The sequence below is a fragment of the Nicotiana sylvestris genome, chromosome 6 (assembly GCF_000393655.2).
Source record: "Nicotiana sylvestris chromosome 6, ASM39365v2, whole genome shotgun sequence".
NCBI classification, from domain to species: domain Eukaryota; kingdom Viridiplantae; phylum Streptophyta; class Magnoliopsida; order Solanales; family Solanaceae; genus Nicotiana; species Nicotiana sylvestris.
The window spans coordinates 81,194,988-81,218,265 of NC_091062.1; the positions used below are offsets into that span (position 1 = coordinate 81,194,988).

At 34.4% G+C, this 23,278-nt stretch overlaps 2 protein-coding genes across 2 annotated transcripts; both read left to right on the forward strand.

The window, feature by feature from the left end:
* The first annotated feature begins 3,545 nt into the window (after positions 1 to 3,545).
* On the forward strand, positions 3,546 to 5,704 carry LOC104217838 (CASP-like protein 1F2). Its single transcript, XM_009768169.2, has 3 exons — positions 3,546 to 3,891; positions 4,000 to 4,123; positions 5,150 to 5,704. The coding sequence occupies exons 1-3, from the start codon at positions 3,602 to 3,604 to the stop codon at positions 5,369 to 5,371; spliced, it is 636 nt and encodes a 211-aa protein (XP_009766471.1). The 5' UTR covers positions 3,546 to 3,601; the 3' UTR covers positions 5,372 to 5,704.
* Positions 5,705 to 10,627: 4,923 nt separating this feature from the next.
* On the forward strand, positions 10,628 to 16,204 carry LOC138870847 (uncharacterized). Its single transcript, XM_070148687.1, has 12 exons — positions 10,628 to 11,077; positions 12,402 to 12,505; positions 12,656 to 13,138; positions 13,252 to 13,310; positions 13,471 to 13,754; positions 13,904 to 13,934; positions 14,110 to 14,388; positions 14,499 to 14,561; positions 14,653 to 15,073; positions 15,165 to 15,272; positions 15,403 to 15,595; positions 15,971 to 16,204. The coding sequence occupies exons 1-12, from the start codon at positions 10,628 to 10,630 to the stop codon at positions 16,202 to 16,204; spliced, it is 2,709 nt and encodes a 902-aa protein (XP_070004788.1).
* The last annotated feature ends 7,074 nt before the right edge of the window (positions 16,205 to 23,278 follow it).

Here is a 23,278-nt window from a genome sequence, read left to right on the forward strand (position 1 = left end):
ATTTTAAAATCCTAGACTAGGTAGGAGACGATTTTGAGGAGGAATTTTCGCATACAACTATTGGATAAGCGATTTTGGTTCAATTTCAATTATATTACATGATTATTTATGAGATTTAACATTAAAATCATGAGATTTGAAGAGAGTTTTTGGGAATTTTTTACTATGTTTTGAAAAATAAAAATTTCAAATTTGAGAATCGAATTGGACTCGGATTTGAAAACAAAATACGTATATGGACTCGTGGGGTTATGGATAGTCGAGCTCTACCTTTGGACTCGGATTTTGACCGGCCAGGCCGTGGTTTATTTTTGATGACTTTTAGGTAATTGTGTAAAGTTCTTAACTTTATTAATTGAAAATTGTTACTCTTGCATTGGTTGATGATATTATGTCGCTATTTGTTATATTTGAGTTGTGCGGAGGTGAATTTTAACAGAAAAGCCATTTTTGAGTGTTGATCTTGTCTAGCTGAGGTAAGTATCTGGTGTAACTTTGTGTGGGGGAAACTACACCATATGATTTGGTTTAATTGCACTATTTGAATTATGTGAAAGACGTATACATGAGGGTTATGTCAAGGATGATATGTGATGGCCTGGGCATATTATTGATGATGTTCGTATGGTGGTGTGACTTCCTTGTATGTGTCATGCATATTACTTGATTTTGTTGTGTTATTTCCAATGTAATACTCGGTATCTATGTTATTACTTGTTGGTTTCAGCTATGTTCGTACACTTGCACATGCATACACAGTAACATGTCATTTATACTTGTCCATGAGTATGAATATTGATGTCCATTTTCATGTGCATGTATTCTTGTATATCTGCCTTCTGTGTGTGGATTGGACTAGTAGCCCGTGAGTTGTCCGTGCGATCTAAGACATTATTACTATTGACACCTGAGTTGTCCGTGTGGATATGAGATATTATTATTATTGACATGTGAGTTATCCGTGCGGATCCGAGATATTGATGTTATTGGCGCATGAGTTGTCCGTGCAACACGTGAGTTGTCCGTGCAATTGTAATCGATAATGTGGGCACGAGGTGTCATGCGTATATGATTTGCGATTTAAGACTCGTGATTTGTGATAGTTGAGGTATGGTACCTCGTGGTGATTCTGGTTGTAATTCTTATGTCGGAAAGGTTTGCTGGGTAGCATTGTCGTTGTTATCTCTTAATTGCTATCACTTGTATTTTATTTGTATTTTGATTATTTTTCTGATTTATCACATGATTATCCTTTGTTGCTACTTGATTTTTCGTTGTTAGCTCTATATTGATATTCTGCCAGGTTATTTGATTAATAAGTATTTTGACTTGAACCTTATCACTATTCCACCGAAGTTAGTCTTGATACTTACTGAGTACCACTATGATGTACACATACTATACTTCTGCATTTTTTGTGCAGATCTAGTGCGTGCTGAACGTTAGTTAGCTGTTTGTGATTTGTTGCGGAGACTCCAAGGTATACCTGTCATTGCCTTCGCAAGCCTGTGAGTCACCTTTTGTTGTCTTTCATTACTACTGTTTATTTTCATTCCAGAATAGTATTGTATTAAGAGATTTTAGTGTACTCAGTAGAGCTTATGACTATGTACTACCGGTTTTGGGGTTGTATGACTGTTGTTCGGTTCAGCTATGTTATTTCAGTTATCAGTTAATATTTTATAGTTAAGTTGGTTATTTATGTTAAATCTCAACATGTGTTAAATTTAACTAGTTCTAGGGAATAGGTGTCATCACGATCCTTAAGATGAGATTTTGAGGTAGTGACAGAGGTGGCTTTTCCCGGATGAAATTAAAATTGAATTCATATAACAGGAGAAAGATTTCTCATTCCTTAGCCGGAAAGATATGTGGCCATGAAAGAGGGATTAAGTGGAACAGAATTGACTAGGTGGTAGAGTCGTAGAAACACTTGTTTCTTTCATATTTTGGACCTTAGCTTCATGGAAGAATATGTTACTGCTGAAAGATGGAAGAAGTGAAATCTTAGATCAAAACACTATGTATGAATGGTATGAACTGCCTAAACAAGAATTCGTCAACATCAAACAACCAGTTCAGATATTCACAACCAAGAAGTACTGGATTCTCTTTTTGATTAGAGGGCACTAATATACATGAACAAAGAAGTGACAAAACATAACACCAAGCCATAGGTCTCTCTTTTTAATATTAATAGTCAGGTTAGTATCCATCAAATGTCTCATTAACATTTTGTTTAAATTTTTAAATTGCAGTAAGCTTGTAATATTTTATCCACCCCATAATTGTAGAACGTAAAGTTCGTTCTCTTTTCCCTTCTCTCTATAAGTTGAGGTTTTCCAAGTATCTTTTCTAGCATATTATACTTTTCTGCAAATTTTGGCGTTAGAAAACATTACTAATTCTGTTAATGAAAATTAGTTTGAAATCTGACAATTCTGAAAGATTGGACGTGTAACTCTCCATTTGTCACAAATTAGTTGGTTGGCTAATTTGATTTCTTCGGTTCAGGGAAGAATAGCTTCGTATGAAAATGAAACACTTATGGAGTACTTGTTTTACTACTATACATAAAGGAAAGCCAAGCTCCTCTCCGTCGTCTCGTGTGTCTCTTGGAATTACATTTATTCCGAGGGTATCTTTGGAATTTCATGTTCTGCTTTGCTTACGTGTATTGCATCGTGTGGTAAATTTTTTTTTGACTTTCAGCTATGCTGACTGAAAAACTACGATTCTTATCTATAATTCCCATTTATTGGTGATAAGATGGTACTGTTTGAGTAAAGATCAGTAAAGACAAAGTCATGCTTACTCTAAACAAGTAAAATTGACAGCCACTAAATCGAAGGCTAAATTCACCAATGCCCAGTCATTACTAATTCCGGAATAGAAGGCCAATATATAGCGAACAAACATGAGATCCGTAATGACAAATTTAACGGGTCCTAACTTGTACCCAAAATCCATTAGAATCTCATTTCCTGCTACTTAATTGTTTTTGTTTTCACCCCAGTGTCTGGTTCCCCGATTAACCAGATTTGCTCCGCATAAGACCATTAAGAAAAGAAACTATTTCTACCAGAACTTTGTTCACCACAGAACTCAAATTCAAGGCCTCTAATTAAATATGGAGAAAACATATTCATCCTATTGTAACCCTTACTTAATTACTTTAGTAATTATTTCGTCCAGTCTACTTTAAGTAATTTTTTTTGTTGTTTTCACACATATTAAGGAATTAACTTTTTAGCATTATGTAATAATGTAATTGACCATATTAACCTTAATTTGTTCATCGAAAATACAACAAATGCTTGTAGGCTCTTTATACCAATAAGAACTTTGGAAATAAGAAGTTAATTTTTTCTTGATATTTGAAAAAATCAAATATTATGGACTACAGGAAAATGCCAAAATATCACTTCAAGTGGACAGAAGAGAGTACCAATTAGTGCATTTCTTATTTCTTTTTATTTTCCACCATTAATTAATGCATTTTTGTTAATCTTCGTCTTAAATCATAGGGAAGCAGTTTTCAAACGTCCTTAGATTTTCTGCCCGTCTTTAAAGTGACATTCGATTGAATAATCTCTCTCCCATGTATAAATATCACCACCAACATCTACGTACATCCTCATTCCATTCTTGTTTTTCTTGTAACCCCTTTTACTATTTTGGGATCCCAAAAATGGAGAGTTTAGATGCCAAAAATATGCAAAGCCCACCACTGAAACCTTACAAATGTTTGTTGAAGACCCAAATTTTCCTGAGAATTTTGGCAACTGCATTCACATTGGCGTCCACTTGGATTATTCTCACCAGCAAGCAGACTGTTACTGTATTTGGACTTGAGATGGATGCTCGATATAGCTACTCTCCAATTTTCAAGTAAAGAATATGAAAAAGCAAATCTTTGGGTTTTTCCTTGAAATTTCTGAATTTTATTAAATATCTTCTGATTTTGCTGCTTATTTCGTTTTGAATGGTTCTCTGCAGGTTCTTTGCTTTTGCAAATATCATTGGATGTGCCTTCTCTGTTTTGTCCCTGTTTCTTGCCTCTGTTTTAAGCCATAAGTGTCTCGACCCAAAGAACTACTTTTGCATGTTTCTTCATGATTTGGTACGCCCAATTTGTTTGCATAGCTTGAATATCCATCTTCTAGTAGTACTATTCATTGTGTTTATTACTATAAATTGTTAGTAGATCTAGGAAAATTTCTTGATCAATGTAGACTCAAAGGTAAATGTAAGTCCATTTGGGGGGTCTGGAAAAAACATACTTTACTTGCAAGCTTGTAACGTCACGCAATACTGGCATTAAATGATTTGCTGTCTCTCGATTTGTTTCTTTTCTTATTATGAGGCCTAAACTTAGACGTCATTTACAATGCATTATGCATGCATTTCCCTAATTGTTGATTAGTTTTGAGGGAAAAAAAAAGAGCTAGATGCTAATAGCATGTTTGGGCATAGCAAACTTCTCCAAAGTGCTTTTCTTTTTCAAAGTTGATGTGTTATGGGCAGACTTTTGCAAGAAAAAAAAATGCTTTTGAAAAGCACTTTTGAGAAAAATACATTTAGAAGCAGTTTTTAAAAGTTTGGCCAAACACTAAATGCTGCTGTGAAATGCTTTTCGAATTAATTAGCCAAACACAAAACTGCTTCTTACCAAAGGTACTTGTGAGAAAGCACTTTTAAGAAAAAAATCACTTCTTAAAATAAGCTGATTTTTGCCGCTTGGCCAAACATGCTCTATAAGTGGTAGATATTGGTATAATGGTGCTAGCTAGTATGAATGTATGAGCTTTTTCTTTTTCTTTTTCTTTTTTTTGTTTTTCTCTTAGGCCCCGAAGAACTTTGAAACACATGGTCTTTGGATTTTATTTATCTTTACACTATCAGTATAATTTAACATGTTGTACTAATATGTAAGCTTCCTTATCTTTTTAGGTTATTAATCATACTTTTTGTGGACGATTTATTTATAATTATCTCTAGGTAACATAGTAGTGTAATATTTTGTTTACACGTATCAGTATATACAATAGTTAAACTGTTACTCTTGTAAAAGCCATACATTTCTATTATAAACTCAGTATAAATTTGAAGCAGTAATGTGAATGTTGGAATTTTGTTGTGAGGACAGATTGTGATGGCACTGCTGCTAGCTGGATGCGCAGCAGCCACTGCAATTGGATATGTGGGGAAATATGGAGAGAGCCATTCGGGATGGATGCCCATTTGTGATCATGTCTCAAAGTTCTGTCACAAGGTTACAGATAGTGTCATGCTCTCCTATTTTGCTGTGCTTTTCTACCTCTGCCTCGCTGTAATCTCCGCAAATCAATCTAGAGAGATCCAAGTTTAACACACTTCAGAAATATCTTAATTAGCAGTGATGAAGTCCAAGAAAGTTCTTTTAGCTGCAACAAAGCAGAAGTAGAAACCAAAAACTGAGCAACTAATGGTCTATTCTTCACTATTTTGAATTGATCCAAGGCAATTTAAGGGATATATACCTGAGTCCTGAGAGCAGACGATTAAATGAAGCTGGAGATAATTGTTTATCTCAAGGATTATGCTCAATTTCAAAGGCCAGTTGCGCGTTGTGTGATCTTAGCAATTGTCCACTGTTCTGAATTGATGCAACTGAGCAATTGCTCTTTCGTATTTTGAGTTCAGCCCTATGTAGTTCAAGTTATTGTTGCCTTTCTTTTATCTTCTTTTCAACTAATTGTATGGAATCTAACGTCACTCAAACGATATTTACCTCAAAAAGTAAGAACAAAACAATTGGTCCATCCATAATCAAATTAATTCTACAAACAATTCCTGCAAAAACGCTGAGCCAACGAAATGACAAAATCACAACCATGTTGATCTTGGCTTTACAACTAACACAACGCTATCAAGTTAGGTAAATGGGCTATTAGTTTCAGTTTGATCAAGGAAAACACAGCTCACACGCTACCATTTCAAGAAATGAAGTGAGAGGTTTGGAATTCCAACAACAAAATATATATAATAAGAGAATCTGAGATACCAAATTTTATGTGGAAAACTTTTTATATACAAATAGTACAAATTATAGGACCTCCAAATCCATAGAAGTTTCAGTATTTCAAAGAGCGTTATAAAAGTCCCCTAAATTGGTCACAACACTAGTGCCACGTAAAGAGAGACAAATATAGAGAGACAGGTATCGATAAAAGCAACAACAAACAAGTGAAGAATAAGAAAGACTTAGGGTATATTTGGTACGAAGGAAAACATATTTCAGAAAATGTTTTACAATTTTTCCATGTTTGGTTGACTTAAATGTTTTGAAAAATATTTTCCTTATAAACTGATTTTCCTCCAAATGGAGAAAAATAGTTTCCCTATCAAGAGAAAAGAAAAATATTTTCCAAAACGCTTTTTCAACCTTCCTCACCCTATTTTCCATCCCCACCAACCCACTCCCATACTCCACCTACCCACCCCCACCTCCACCCCCACCCCCATCCTACCCACCCCCACCTCAACCCAACCCCCACCCTCGCTCCCATCCCCATCCAAAATAAGAATATTATTAATAGTACTTTCTTTTCATGTTATAGATAGTTTTTTTTATCATTTCAACGAATGAGTATTTTCTTTTCATGATATAAAAAAAATTCATTTTAACAAAAAAAAAGTACTTTCTTTTCATGATGTAGAAAAAGTATTTTCTTTCATTTCAACAAAATGAGTATTTTCTTTTCATGATTTAGAAAAAGTATTTTCATTTATTTCAATAAAATAATTACTTTATTTTCATATTGTAGAAACAATACTTTCTTTTTCAACCAAAAAAAAAGTATTTTCTTTATAGTTATGGATCATAAATTTCAACGTTTTGCAAAAGTAAAGCAGCACATTAGTTCCTTACTTCCTTTGGATTTGTGTAAATTTTTAGAAGAATAATTAAATTGTTGAAGAAAATAGGGGTTGAGTACTTGGGGGAGGGGGGAGGAGAAAGGAAACATGGGGACTTGGGGGAAGGGGAGTGAGGAGAGTAACATAAAAAAAATATTTTCTACTCTTTAACCTAACACTAAAAAATATTTTCCGGAAAAGTTTTCCACTCACCAACCAAATAAGGGAAAATAAATGATAAAACCATTCATTTTTCATGAAAACATTTTCTAGGAAAATATTTTCCTTCGTACCAAACCACGCTTAATCACCCAAAATCGAGCTATGGTTTTTGGCTCAAAATATGTAGTTAATGACCTCTAAAACACGATTACATTTTTCAAATTGAAGAACAAGATCTCAGAAACTCCAATTAAAAATTTCATCTCGATCCAATAGTTGACGAATTAGAAAATTGTTGAGAATTGGGGTTTGGAGATCAACAATGGGTGTTGTGAACGCGTGCTAAGAACCAGGTCCTCAAGATGGCTGCTGAAGTATGCTAAGAACCAGGTCTTCAAGGTAGCTGTTGAAAGTTCTAACAAGGCAGTAAATTTTGCACAAAGTTACTATAGTCCAGTTCGCGAGAAGAAGGCTATTAATGTACTAAGGGCCGTTGACCAAGAATATATGCTCGCATAAGTAATTGACAAGAGTCACAAGATTCGTGGAGCCCCTAAAGCTTTAGGAGTCCTATCAAATGAGAAGTTGATTGTGCACACGACTTCCAAAGATCTTGAAGTATTGGGAAGTTAAATATTTTCCTGATGGACTGAGGGCATCATCCTTTTGCATGTCAGCTGTGGAATAACATTTTCAACACTCAAGTCGATTACTAGTCTTAGTGTTCTTCTTGAATCCGTTAGTTTATGTGTATTAGGAAATCTAGTTGTAATCAATATGCCATTCATAATCTATTAGTTGGAGTAAGTGTTTGAGTGTGCAAGTTAGAGTAGCTTGTAATTCATTCAAATAGTTGAATTGGATAATTCTGGGGGTATTGATTTACAATAATCAGTACATTTGGCTCATTTATTCTAGTGAAGTTGAAGTTGAAGTTAAAATCCTACGTGGTAGATCGTAGTTTTTGCACCTTTAAAACCGAGTGATTTTTCACGTAAAAATTGTTGTCCTTGTTCTTACTATTTATTCTGTTTACGCTTAAGGAGTAAGGCAAAGACCAAATTTTTTAATAATTTAGAAAGACACTCAAATTAACAAAAATGCAATTTCAAGCTAAGATGATCACAAAAAAAAATTACGGTAAAAAATGATCTTCCTCTCTCTTCTTACGTCACTCCCACACCAAAAACAATAAATAAAAGTTCAAGGCAAACCTTCTTGTAATTGGAAACGAAAAGGAATCAGAAATTAAACCCAAACTAACTTCAAAGAAATTCGAAAATGATTATTAGCGCATTTGGCTGGAAAGTGGGTGTGGTGCCAACAGGGTAACAGTTATTGTCAAGAAAGAAAAATAAAAGTGAGAATTTGTTCGATCAAACATTGTTCCCACACGGGACACATGTGATCAATTCTCCTTATCAACAACCTACTCAGTCAGTGCTCATTGCACCAGGCTTGCCCAGTATAGTTTGCATCTCTTGTGTAATTTACGAGCTATTGCATAGTGAGCAAGTTATCCAGTGCGCAAATTTTCAAAAAAAAAAAAAAAAAGTTCAACTCTACCTTTATTTAAAATCACAAGTTCTTGTTGATTTGAATGGAAAGATAGTACTCCTTGATTTCCCATTTTTATTTAAAATGCCTTTGTATAAAGAGTTCTGCGTCATTTTCCTTTCTTTTGAAATTTTGGTCACCGACGGCAGGAAAGCTTGATGGACTTTTTCAGTGGGTTGTTCTTATTTTTCTGTGTCAAAATTGAGCAATTATTAGGTTAACAAAAAGAAAATTGAAAAGGAGAAACAGGTTTCGGGGGAGGGGGGGGGAAGGGGGAATATGGCTAATTTGCAGGGGGAAATATGGAGATCTAGTTCTCAAGGATAATTTTAATTCTAAGTTTGTCATCATCAAAAAAGGGGAAATTGATAAGTTATGTGCCTTTTTGTTTTGATGATTTAATAATCTTCATATGAGAATCGGATAGAGAACCTGATACAAAACCTCTTTGTGCTCAAAACAATAAGTCACATGTGTCTGGAACAAGTTCCAATGAAATCAGCTAAGGGAATGACAGATGGAACAGATGGTTATCAGTGCCTCCGATCACAGTACAAGTCAACTCTTTACATCTGTTAAAGTTGCTGCACTGCAGACGAAACAGTGCAGCACTCACTGTTGAAGCATGCTCTGGACCGGACAGTTGCTTGCATCATCCTAGTGACCTCACTTATATGTTACCAACATGAGACAATGGATTAAATACACTTGCAAACCCTAAAACACAATTTACTCTTAAGTGTATAGCCGCCTTTATTTACTCCAAGGCATCGAAGAACAAAGTAGCAACAGAATGAAAGACCAGATCCCAGCATTGACTCCTTAATATTGTTGTATCTTTATTAATATTTGTGGCTCAATATATGTAGCTAAAAATCTCCTAGCACGATCTCCATTGTTTAGATTGGAGAACAAGATGTTACCGGGGCCAGCCGAAGGATATATAAGGCTTAAAGCCATTGCTTTAGGCCCCAATCTTGAAATGCTCCTTTTTTTTCTCCTATTATTTATTATTATATATTTTTATAAAGTTATCAGTAATAAAATGATTCCAAATTTTATGCTTCTATTGTTGGAATGTAATTTACTTCATCAGTTGAATGAACTTGAATTTATAAACATAGACTAAGAAGAGAGAAGCAATTTGATGATGATATTAATGAAACTATGTATCTTTATCTTGAATTTTTTTTAGAATTGATTATTTCTTATACATAATGCATCAAGTTTTTTTTTTATTTCAAAATAGAACTAAACTATTTAAAATGTATAAAATTATTTTAACATTCTACTTAGTAGTAGAAATTTGGGATGATTAGATGATGAACATAGTGAAAAAACATTGCAATTAAGTTAAATTTTTCTTAAGATATTACCTAAGTTTTTGTTAGTATAGTTAACTGATATTTTCGTTGGTGGAAGCTAGGCATAAGGAAATGAATAACCGATCGACGTTCATGCAAGACAGTTCTAGTAACTTACAAAAAATTATTTAAAAACTTAAGATTTTCTATTAAGGTTTAACTTTAGGCCACACCTTCTATTAAGCCGCTTCTAGATGTTATCAACGCCTATAAAGAAGTGAAAATCTCACTTTATACCTATTAAGCCTAAACTATTTACCTTTTAATATCAATGCCCAAACTATTTACCCTGCTTACCCAGTCGGCCCAATCTACCCATCTCTCCTTATCTTCGATCCAGCCCACCTATTTCACCCGGCACAAGCTTCTCACGCTTTTCTTCGTTCTTTAACAGTTAACAAGTAGACTAGAGTATAGTTTCCAAATCTCCATAGCCAACCGATGAGAACGCAAAATTCACCCACATTCGACTTTTTAATTTTTTTTTCCGATTCCGTTCTATCTCTTCGTCTAGTACCTATTTTTGGGTGATATTTTTGCTTCTGAAAGTACATTTTAGTGAAAGTGGGTTTTCAAAATCATAGGATTTTTGTGTTTTCCTTTGTACTTTTGTGAATCAATGTCTATGGGTTATTGTTTTCTCTATGGGTCGGAAGCATTGTGCGCGTAGATGGTGGCACCGTGGACAATATCATTCTTCAACACAAGTAGCTACTGAATCTGTTGCCTCAGCCATGTCTGTTCCTAGTTTTTCCTTATTTTCTGATTCTCAGTCTCTATTTAGTCGTAACCCTAGCAGTAGTCATGTTGAAAACACAACTGAAAATGTAGAATTAGAGGGTGGAAAAGGCAACAATATTAATGCTTCGTCAGTCGATGAAACTCCCTACCTGTCATTACCCGACACAAATTCCGAACCAGTCATAGGAGGTGTTCCTGTGACTGATAAGGGAAAAGGTAAAGTTGTTGAGGATTCTGAGTTAGGGGGAAGCCGACGTGAATCCGTGCCTAAAATAGAGACTCAACAAGTAGATGTTGATTGTAGCGATGATTCTCAGTTAAAGAAGAAAAAAATTGGTATCGCACCCAAGAAGGTAATTTCTTACAATTATGATCTTTGAGATTTTTAATGTATAGTACATTGTTATTTTTTGATTTCCTGTTATGCTTTTGTATTATATTATAGTTATAGTTAGTTGTGTTAATTTTAAGTGAATTATATTTCTTCAAGTTCATTCTGTACATTTAAGAGAACTGTTGTAAATTTATTAGGATTTCCATTTATCTGTTTATTCCAGCTATCCGTTTCATCAATGTTCAGTGCGACGTAATAGTGTTTATAGCTGTCAAAATCCATCACTAGATGATTAACTAAGAGAAAATCAAGTACCAGCGAATTTTGAGTTTTTGGGTGAAGTTCATTTGAGTTGTTCTATGTGTATGTTTCTGTGATATTAGCAAAATTTAGGCCTATCATTCTGCTTAGAAGAAGTAAAAGATATCATTTTGTATACATTGTGTTTGAGCGTGAAGGAATTGAGTGATCTTTTCTAGTATATTGTACAGACCAGTTAATTTGCAATAATGAGCTTGTTAATTTTGGATGGCATATTTGTCTTTGCTATTAGTTTCTCAATGTTTTTGAATCAATATAGACAGATTAAATTAATGTTCTGCTTGAGGTTTAAAAAGGGTCACTGATTCAGTAGTTGTTGTAGTCAACCATATTTATTGAAGCCAGAGCTGCTCTGTGTGATTTCTGATTTTCAGCTTTGCATTAGACGATTTTGTACATGATTTAGTATTTAGCTAGTTGACAGTGGTGGAGAGAAGCATGGAAGGAATGGGACCGTGTAAGTTAGGAGTGCAGAATAAGCTTTTCTTTATATGTGGCATTGTGTGGATGGGGTCAATGGGCGAGAAGCGCTGGTACTGTAGCATAAGTTCCTTGTCGAATATTAGCTATCTTGTAGTGCAATTTGATGTAAGTTTATGCTATTCTTTTACTTCCTTAGTAATCTCAAGAATATGCAAGATGAAAAGTATTTGCTACTATCCTCTAAAATATGTATTTGATAGAATAGTTTCCGGATACTGTAGATTTAATAGTTAAGTTTCTTTTGGCTTTCCCTCCCTAGTAATATTGAATATGCATCTTCAAATGAAACAACTTAAAGTAAGTTTATGCATTGATGGTCACTTAGTATTGCTGCAAATTATTCCCAAACTATTTTCCTTTTGTTTCCTTATAAGTAAAATTTGTAGTTGCCGAAAATTAGTCAGTAGAATTGTATACCTTGCTTGTATAGTTATATGTCGTGTTGGTATCGTATGGTAGTTGTAATATTTTTAGTTGGTTTAGTTGCATTTTAAGTGAATTCTATTTCTGAAATTATTTTATATGAACATGTTTTGCAGTGTTGGGATTTCATTGTGCCTATGGACTTAGATTATAAACCAAAGGTTGATTGGGATACCAACTGCCATGTTATTCACCAATTGAAAGCGAATTTATCAAAGAGGCAACTTCGACTGTTTAAAAAAACATGCTTTGGCTATTTTTTGGATCTGCCACCAGTTATTGTGCAGATTCGGGTTATGCACCATTTTCTTATTAGAGAAGTACATCATGAGGTGAAAAATTAGATGTTGTTTGTAGTGAATGATTCTAGGTTGCGCTTTGGCTTGGGTGAATTTGCACTTGTTACTGGGTTGAAATGTAAGGGTGATACAAGTATAGAGAGCATAGCAGAGAATAGGTTGATTTCAAAATATTTTGGGACTGCATCCGTGACATTTGCCCAACTAGCAGACTGTTTTAAGAAGAAGAAATGGGAAACAGATGATGATGCGTTGAAGATAGCAGTTCTTTATTTTGTGAACAGCTTCTTACTTTCTCAACTCAAAACAAAGGTTATTTCACGGTCTTACATTGACTTGGTTGAGTGCGGTGATTTTAATAATTATCCCTGGGGTATAGAAGTTTATAAAGCTACAATTGACTCGTGTTCTAACAAGTTTCAAGATAAGCCTTCTTTTTATAGACTCGCTGGCTTCCCGTTGGCTTTACAGACTTGGTTGTATGGATGCTGCCCAAGTTTGGATGGTCACTTTGCTGATCATCTTGGAAACAAACTTCCACGAATTTTGAATTGGTTAGTCATGGGTCAAATACCGAATGAGCAAGTTGCTTTGCAAATGTGTAGCTTGCAACGCGAGCAGGTAATTTTCTCATAGTTTTATTGCCTCTCTTAATATTTTGGTACAGTAGTTTAGTCACAGTTGTAGCAATATCCCAGTTCAGTGATATACTCTGTTGGTATACATGTATACTATATTGGTATCATGTATACTATATCCCAATTCAGTGATATACCCTGTTGGTATACATGTATACTATATTGGTATCATATGGTAATAGGGATCTTTTATCTTTCCATACTTTATTATCATTTCTATTTCTAACTAGTGTGCTTAATAATTGCAGCTAAAGACCCAACTGATGATGAGAAGCAACTATTTGATGTGCGTGGTCTAAACTTTGAAATTGAAGTTGAGTGCACTGACAGTCAGCCCGATAGCTTTCAGGTTTTTGGCACTCAATTACCAAAGATACAAAGTATGCATGAAAGTACTGGAGGTGATTTTCAACCTACCAATGCTGAGGTAATGAAGGAGTTACAAGCTTTGAAGCTTTTTGTAGAGACCAAGTTTGAGGAGGTGCTTGCAGCTATTGGTAGACAGTCAATGAAACCAGAGAAAAATTCAGCGGTATTGATCTTTTATATAATATAATGCTATAGTATATTGTTCAAAGATGCAATATATGCTTATAGGATACTATTCCATTCTTTACTTTTAGTGCACATAGTATTCTTGTAATATACATAATACTAAAATTGTTAGTTTCTCATTTTCAGCATAAGCAACAGGATAATGATCCTGACTTTCGTGAGATACATAATGATTAGGACTAGTTTGAAAGTGGCCACGTTGGGAATGATCCTGTAGTTCTTGGAGATAGCACGCCCAAAGCGCCTTCTAGTATGTAAATCACAGATTTGACTGATTTTTTTTTTGTTGTTTTTTGAAAATAGTACTCTTGCTTATACTTTTATATGTTTAGTATCTGGTTTTGGTGGGGTTGGTCAAGACGGAGGTGCCACTGGTGTCAATATGAAGAACGTCACAGCAAGTGATGGTGTAGTTAATGATGATTTTGGCTTAGATTCTAACTTTAAACTGTCTGCATCTGCTATTGATCAAATCATCGCCATTACACAACAAGCAACATATAAGCAGTCATCTCATGATGTTAAAAAGTCGGGTCCTGCTCTGCTGCCATCAGGAATCCCTGTACAGACACGAGCAGATGTTGTTATTGAGTCTAATACTGCTCCACAGGGTACGATGTTGATGTTACTAATTCTGTAGTTAGTATGTAAATGATAGGTTCTTGATAGTTTTTTAATTTTTATTTAAGTAGTGATGCTGATAATGCTTTTATGTGTTCAGCATGTCGGGTTGATGGTGTTGGTCAAGTGGATGTTGGTGGCAGTAATGTGAATTTGCCTTCTGGTAATGTCTTCTATATATAACTTTTCATTCTTTTTTTCTAAATTTCTTAACTTTGTATATTTATTTATTCACTAGCATTTTCTAATTTAAGCTCCATGTCAACACGGGGGTGATCTTCACTTGGATTCTGATTTTGAATATACTGATTCTCAACTTGATCTACTTGCTGCCATTACACAAGGAGGGAGACGTAATGTAAATCAATCTGGAAATGAACTGATAACTCGTGCTGTAAATAAGTCTAAACATGATCAGTCGGTATCAAGAAGTATTGTCCAGATACAAACAGACGTTGAAACTACTCCTGCAGTTTTCGCACGGAGAAGGCGCCCCGCAGCTGTAAAACAGTCATCGTATAGGAATGACTGGCAATCTGGTGTTAGTGCAGTTGGGGGATCCTCGAAGGTTATCAAAGGAAGATTTCCATTTGTAAATGACATTTCAGAGACTGTTGATTTTAAGCTTACGACTGCATTCTCAAACTTTGTTGAAGCAAACATGCAATTGGGAGAGTGCGTATTCGTTTCCATGTACTTTTGTTTTCATTTTTTCTTAATGTTTGTTGTTATATTCCTTATCCATATCTTCTTTTATACAAAATAGGGAAGTGTATTTACCTGGTGATCAAAAGCTAGAGCCTTGTTTTGACTTTAAAGTTGAACAGATTGATGATAAGACGTTTTTCCATACCTTAAACTATTCTGGCAGGCTGTTCTCTAGTTCGGTATGTGTACTGGTTTTTATTTTTGTTGTTGTAGTAGTTCATTCATATTGTTAGTGGTAGTCATGTTTTCTTCCTCTCTTTTTTGCATCACTTGAATATTATATTCTACTATCTTAGGAAGAAGGCGAAATATGGAATTAATATGCCAATCAAAGTAACAACTACAGATACTCTTTTTAATAATATCATTCAAAGGGTTTTCACAGAATTTGTAAAAGGTGGGAAACAAGATCATTTGATTGATAGATCAGATGATATCATGGAGTACATGAAAGCATTTAGGATGCATTGCAACACTCCATGGCACCAGGTTGATCATGTCATTTTTCCAATTAATTTGGCAGAAATTTGGCATTGGATATTAGGGTGTGTGTCATTCCACAAGAGATGTTTTTACGTATATGACTCGCTAAGTAGTCGAAAGCACAAAAAAAGCTATTCAAAAAGTGGCAGAGTCTTATGCTGTGTTGATCCCCCTATTTCTAGTTAGTATTGAATTTTATAACCAAAGAAGTGACATTATAGTAGAAAATAGTCTGCACATGGGAAAGAAGTTGACTGATCCTTTTGAGATTGAACTGATTACAAATCTGCCAACACAGCAAAATTCGTAAGAATAGTTACTTTTTTTTACTTTGTTTTCCTCATTCATATTAACATTTTCACTTCTAATTGATTTTTATAGTCTATTCATTTGTTTTATTTCAGAGATTGTGGAGTATATGTTGCTTGCTTTGCTGAGTATATTATTGAAGATCTTCTAATCCCTGTTGCCAATTTTGATGTGGATGGTCTTCTAGCTAGGTTTGGTATACTGTTGTGGCACTATGTGAGGAACAAGCAGTTGCATGGCGAATCAAGTGAATCTGAGGCTCCAGTAGCACCTAAAAAGACTCGTGGAAAGAAACGCAAGAAGTAGTATAGGTCTCTTTTTGGTTTTAGTTAATCGTATCATGAAAACTTTGCAGGATTTTAATAGTTTTTGGTGAAGTATGGTATTATTAGTAGTAAATGACCTTCTGCTGATTCAAGACTGTAGGAAACTTGTGCCTTTATAAAATATTTCCAACTACTAATGTTTCTTTTGTCATATTTAATTATTCTGGTTCAGAATATATGGTATAGATTTCTTCAAGTACATGGGGGTTATCAGTTTAGTTATCTCTCTTGATGCTGAAACTTTGCTGATTTTGTTTCTGATTTCAGCTTGTTTTATTAGGCTTTTCTTAGGCTTTTTCCATAAATTTGTTGGTTTATTAGGATGTCGAGGTCCATTCCTTTGCTAGAGGGTAAGGTTTAATGGATTCTGAAAGTGAAAATTAGGGGCAGATGAAGCGAACACTTCCAACAACATACAAAGTAGTTGTGACAGAAGTTAAATGACCTGCTTTCGAATGTGATGATGGTCTAAGCTTTAATCTTCATCTGTAGTTTTAGCATAGATGGTGTATCAGTGTAGTAGAACTATATACCAATCAGGTATACTGATATACCATTTGGGTATCACGTTGTATTTGACTCACCTTTCTTCCTTCAGCAACTAGATGTAAGTACTGACATGAGTTCCAAAGCGTGCGCATTTTGGGCATCACATTGTATCCGGTGCACCATTTGTATTTCTGTGTTTTAGCCATATTAGTGCAATACCACTATATACCAGCGAGGTATACAAATATAACATTTGGGTATCACATTGTATTAATGTACCTGATGATGTACAATAACTGCATGCAAATGGCTTCCAATTTGTTATACTTCAATACAGACATGAGCTGCAAAGCGTGCCCATTTTGTTAATAAGGTATGTACAAATGTTGCATTTGCAGCACCACTTCTATTTATGCACATATTTTTATACTAATAAGATATACAGATATACCAATAAGGTATACAGATATACCACTTGGGTATCACATATATATTTTAGCATCTTTTTTCCTGCAACAACTAGATGTAAATGCATCCCACTTTTATATACTAAAATAGAAAATAAATAGATTCTTATTGAAAATACAAGTAGCCAAATAAATTTGTTGCCAAAAAGTAATTTCTCAAAGAATCATCATACCAAATATATGTCTAGTGCAAGAAATGCATTTTATTTTTTTGCAATTCAAATACTATGATTCTACGATATATGAGTTCTACAAAAACATTGAAGCATTATATCAATCTCTCTTTGGAATATTTTGGCATGTTCTCCGGTTGTGTCCTTTTCTCCCGCATAGTGCACATGTAACTGTATTTCCTTCCCAGCCTCCTATGACTCTCTTCTTTTTAGGTCTTCCTGGTTTGATTTTTCCTTTTGGTGGCAGTACCACCTGCGAAGAGACATCTTCTAGAATTTGCCACGTTGTTTCATCAGGCAATAGATTTACTGGTATCTCATTTGTTTTCAGCAAGTAGTCTATGTTGTAGTAATCCGAGCAATACTTGTATGAATCCATATGGAATTTTTGTATAACTGCCATTGCATGTGGACATGGAATATCGTCTAGCTGAAACCTCCCACAAGTACAGTTTCTTTCATGTAGGCGCACCACATTTCTTGTTTGGCCATCAATTACTAAATGTAAGAATTCAGTTGATGGCAACACCTAGTATAATTTTAATTAAGAAAAGTCATTAGCTATATGAAGTAATAGTATTTCTTAAATAACAATATTCAGTTGTTTAGTGAAATCACTAAGGTAAAAAAGTAAAAATACAGTACATGCAGTGTTTTTATGATTTTGAAAATGCATACCGTCATCGTCTGTGATAAGATAGTATTATCTGCCAATATTTTTTCATACTTTGCACCAATCTTCATAAATGATTCCACTGCATCCTTTCGATTGGTGTAATTCCATTTTTGAATCAATGTTGTCATAAAGTCAAGCAAATTCACAACTGGGAGGTCTCTTGCGTGCTTGTTTGCTGCATTTACTGATTCCGCAATATTCAATGTCATGGTCATGGTTCTATTTGCCTTGGAATGCGCCTGAGACCATTTATCATATCCAATATCCATCAGGTATGTTTTCACTTTACTATCAATAGCTTCTAACTCTGCCATATGCCTGTTGAATTCTTCAACAGTGTATGCTCTTGCTAACGCAAAATATACTTCTTTGATTTGTTTTTGGCTCTTCCTGAAGTTTGTCTTTATGTTGTTCCACAGATGGAACATACATGCACAATGAGGGACTTCTGGATAGACAATTGAAGTTGCTTTCCATATAACATCATGCATGTCTGATACAATGCACATTCCCTCTTTTTGTCCATAGGTTTCTCTGAACTGCACGAAGAACCATTCCCACGATGCATCATTTTCCGAATCAACAATTGCATATGCAAGGGGTAGAATTTGTCCTGTAAACCCAAAGAACAAAATATCAATTACAACACACTATATTAATTTAGCATTTCATATAGTAGTATAGTCATAGGTAGGTGCAGATGTGTAGCAGAACAACTATATACTCTGTTGGTATACTTGTATACCATACTGGAATCATATAATATTTGCAAATATTTTTTGTTTCTTTAACTGAATGTAATTGGATTGTACACAAAATATTAATTTAGTATTTCATATAGTAGTATAGTCATAGGTACGTGCAGGTGTGTAGAAAAACAACTATATACACTGTTGGTATACTTGTATACCATACTGGTATCATATAATATTTGAAAATATTTTTTGTTTCTTTAACTGAATGTAATTGCATTGTACACAAAATATTAATTTAGCATTTCATATAGTAGTAGAGTCATAGGTAGGTGCAGGTGTGTAGCAAAACAACTGTATACTTTGTTGGTATACTTGTATACTTTGAAAATATTTTTTGTTTCTTTAACTGAATGTAATTGGATTGTACACAAAATATTAATTTAGCATTTCATATAGTAGTATAGTCATAGGTAGGTGCAGGTGTGTAGCAAAACAACTATATACTCTGTTGGTATACTTGTATACCATACTGGTATCATATAATATTTGAAAATATTTTTTGTTTCTTTAACTGAATGTAATTGGATTGTACACAAAATATTAATTTAGCATTTCATATAGTAGTATAGTTATAGGTACGCGCAGGTGTGTAGCAAAACAACTATATACTCTGTTGGTATACTTTTATACCATACTGGTATCATATAATATTTGAAAATATTTTTTGTTTCTTTAACTGAATGTAATTGGATTGTATTCTTACCCTCTGTGTCTTGCGTGGAAGCCGTGAGTATGGTCCCTCTATATAATGACTTTAAAAAACTTCCATCAACTATAAGTGTTGGCCTACAATAGACCCATCCTCTAATCAATGCATATATAGCTATGAATGCATACAAGAAGCTCATATCTCCTTCAGTGTGTAGTTGTGTCACTGATCCTGGCTTAGCGTACTCTAACATATAAAGATATGTTGGCATTTTCTTGTATGATTCACTTGGTTATCGTCTCAATAATTGCATTGCTTTTTCTTTTGATCTCCAAGCTTGCATGTAGCTTAAGTCCATACCATATGCTTTTTGGATGTCTCTCTGGATATCTGTTGGTATATATATGGTTTTCGGGTCAACAAGTTTATCTTGTACCACAGCTGCAACAAAAGCTGAGACAGCTTGCTTTTGTGAACAAAATCTCTTATCAGTTAAACAACTGTGGACATAATTGAAATCCGTCACTTTGAAAAGATTTGATGCTCGCAGGCTTGATGCTTTAAGTCTCCAAGTGCATCTTTCATCCACGCATTCAAGGACATACCTGTTTATAATACAAATACAGTTATGTATAATGTTTTATTGATAAAAAACACACACAAAAATCCGTACAATTATATACTCACATGAAGTTATAATCACTTTTATGTCTTGAATCTCAACAATGCAAATTTCAACAGTGTTCGAAATCAAAAGTGTTCGAAATTTCAACAGTATATAGCTGCAACAGATTTTTCGAAATCAAACCTCTAGATCTCCAAACCTAGATTAGAATTTTCAGCTAAAATTCAGAAGTTTAGCTCCGAAATCAAAATCAAAACAACAGCGAAATCAAAATCCGAAAAGAAGATGCGAATCAACATCTTCGATCTGTTTTTTCACACTTAGTGATCTTCAAATTAGGGAATATCGGTGGAAATCTCAATTTTGTGCGCTGATTTTATGAAATTTTGAGCAGCTTTTGCGCTTTTTATAGGTAGGGCATTTAGTGTGGGGTATTATTTTGATATTCCCGTTTATTTATTAAATGGGTAGGAGATTATAATTATTTAGTGGGTAGAATTCTTTAATGGGTAGGGCAGGGTAAATAGTTTCACTTTTATAGGTACTCATGTCTTTTCCCCTATAAAGAATTTCATTTCTAGGTCACTCTGAATCTCTCTCCTCTCTTCTTTTTCTTGTCAAAACAGCTGCTCCCTTTGTCTTCTAAGATCACAGTCAACACCAACAACAACCAAAATGAGCATTTTATAAAAGTTAGGCAAAACTCCGAAACCTTCTTTTAATTGGGAACGAATACGACACCAAAAAGGAATTAGAAATTGAACCAAAATGAATTAAAAAGAAATTCCAGAATGATCAATAGTGCATTTGGCTGGAAAAGTGGGTGTGGTCACTGTGGTCCCAACAGAGATAACAGTTATCATTGTTAAAATTATGTACCAATTATATACTAGAGGGGGTGAATAGTGTATCAACCAATTAAAAATTTTATTCAGAATTTTCATTTTCCTAAGCATCTGGTTCTTCAAAATGTTCTTGCAATTCCTGTAACTAATAAGTGCAGAAAATAAAGAAGTGAAAAACCTCCTTGAACAAGGAAGTAAAAACCACGACTTAACTCTGGGATTTTCTCACAAACTTCACTATACAATAACGAGTAGTTTCAGGTTATCAAATTCTTTTATACCTAAGAGGCAAGTCTAGTCACTCAACAACCTACAATTAAATTGATTGTAGCTACTTTCTTTAAACTAATTTCTTAGTATAGAACAACATATTGTCCCTCAAAAACTCTTACAAATAGCTTTTAGTACAAGCAAAGTAAGATTATAACTCGATAAGCTTACTAGAAGATCAAGACAAAAACAAACTAAGCATGGATCTCTGAAACTGGGTTCTTCCCTTTGTCTTGCTCTTGATTCCCACCAAGTCTCTACTCATAACAAGGATATCTCATATCTGTATATAGGTGCACAACCCTGCTAAGGTATACATGTTGTCTTCAAAAGTGATCTTTTCTAGTATATTGTACAGACCAGTTAATTTGCAATAATGAGCTTGTTAATTTTGGATGGCATATTTGTCTTTGCTATTAGTTTCTCAATGTTTTTGAATCAATATAGACAGATTAAATTAATGTTCTGCTTGAGGTTTAAAAAGGGTCACTGATTCAGTAGCTGTTGTAGTCAACCATATTTATTGAAGCCAGAGCTGCTCTGTGTGATTTCTGATTTTCAGCTTTGCATTAGATGATTTTGTACATGATTTAGTATTTAGCCAGTTGACAGTGGTGGAGAGAAGCATGGAAGGAATGAGACCGTGTAAGTTAGGAGTGCAGAATAAGCTTTTCTTTATAGGTGGCATTGTGTGGATGTGGTCAATGGGCAGCATAAGTTCTTGTCGAATATTAGCTATCTTGTAGTGCAATTTGATGTAAGTTTATGCTATTCTTTTACTTCCTTAGTAATCTCAAGAATATGCAAGATGAAAAGTATTTTGCTACTATCCTCTAAAATATGTATTTGATAGAATAGTTTCCAGATACTGTAGATTTAATAGCTAAGTTTCTTTTGGCTTTCCCTCCCTAGTAATATTGAATATGCATCTTCAAATGAAATAACTTAAAGTAAGTTTATGCATTGATGGTCACTTAGTATTGCTGCAAATTGTTCCCACACTATTTTCCTTTTGTTTTCTTATAAGTAAAATTTGTAGTTACCGGAAATTAGTCAGTAGAATTGTATACACTGCTGGTATAGTTATATGTCGTGTTGGTATCGTATGGTAGTTGTAATATTTTTAGTTGGTTTAGTTGCATTTTAAGTGAATTCTATTTCTGAAATTATTTTATATGAACATGTTTTGCAGTGTTGGGATTTCATTGTGCCTATGGATTTAGATTATAAACCAAAGGTTGATTGGGATACCAACTGCCATGTTATTCACCAATTGAAAGCGAATTTATCAAAGAGGCAACTTCGACTGTTTAAGAAAACATGCTTTGGCTATTTTTTGGATCTGCCACCAGTTATTGTGCAGATTCGGGTTATGCACCATTTGCTTATTAGAGAAGCACATCATGAGGTGAAAAATGAGATGCGGTTTGTAGCGAATGATTCTAGGTTGCGCTTTGGCTTGGGTGAATTTGCACTTGTTACTGGGTTGAAATGTAAGGGTGATACAAGTATAGAGAGCATAAAAGAGAATAGGTTGATTTCAAAATATTTTGGGACTGCATCCGTGACATTTGCCCAACTAGCAGACTGTTTTAAGAAGAAGAAATGGGAAACAGATGATGATGCGTTGGAGATAGCAGTTCTTTATTTTGTGAACAACTTCTTACTTTCTCAACTCAAAACAAAGGTTATTTCACGGTCTTACATTGACTTGGTTGAGTGCGGTGATTTTAATAATTATCCCTGGGGTATAGATGTTTATAAAGCTACAATTGACTCATGTTCCAACAAGTTTCAAGCTAAGCCTTCTTTTATAGACTCGGTGGCTTCCCGTTGGCTTTATAGACTTGGTTGTATGAATGCTGCCCAAGTTTGGATGATCACTTTGCTGATCATCTTGGAAACAAACTTCCACGAATTTTGAATTGGGTAGTCATGGGTCAAATACCGAATGAGCGAGTTGCTTTGCAAATGTGTAGCTTGCAACGCGAGCAGGTAACTTTCTCATAGTTTTATTGCCTCTCTTAATGTTTTGGTACAGTAGTTTAGTCATAGTTGTAGCAATATCCCAGTTCAGTGATATACTTTGTCGGTATACATGTATA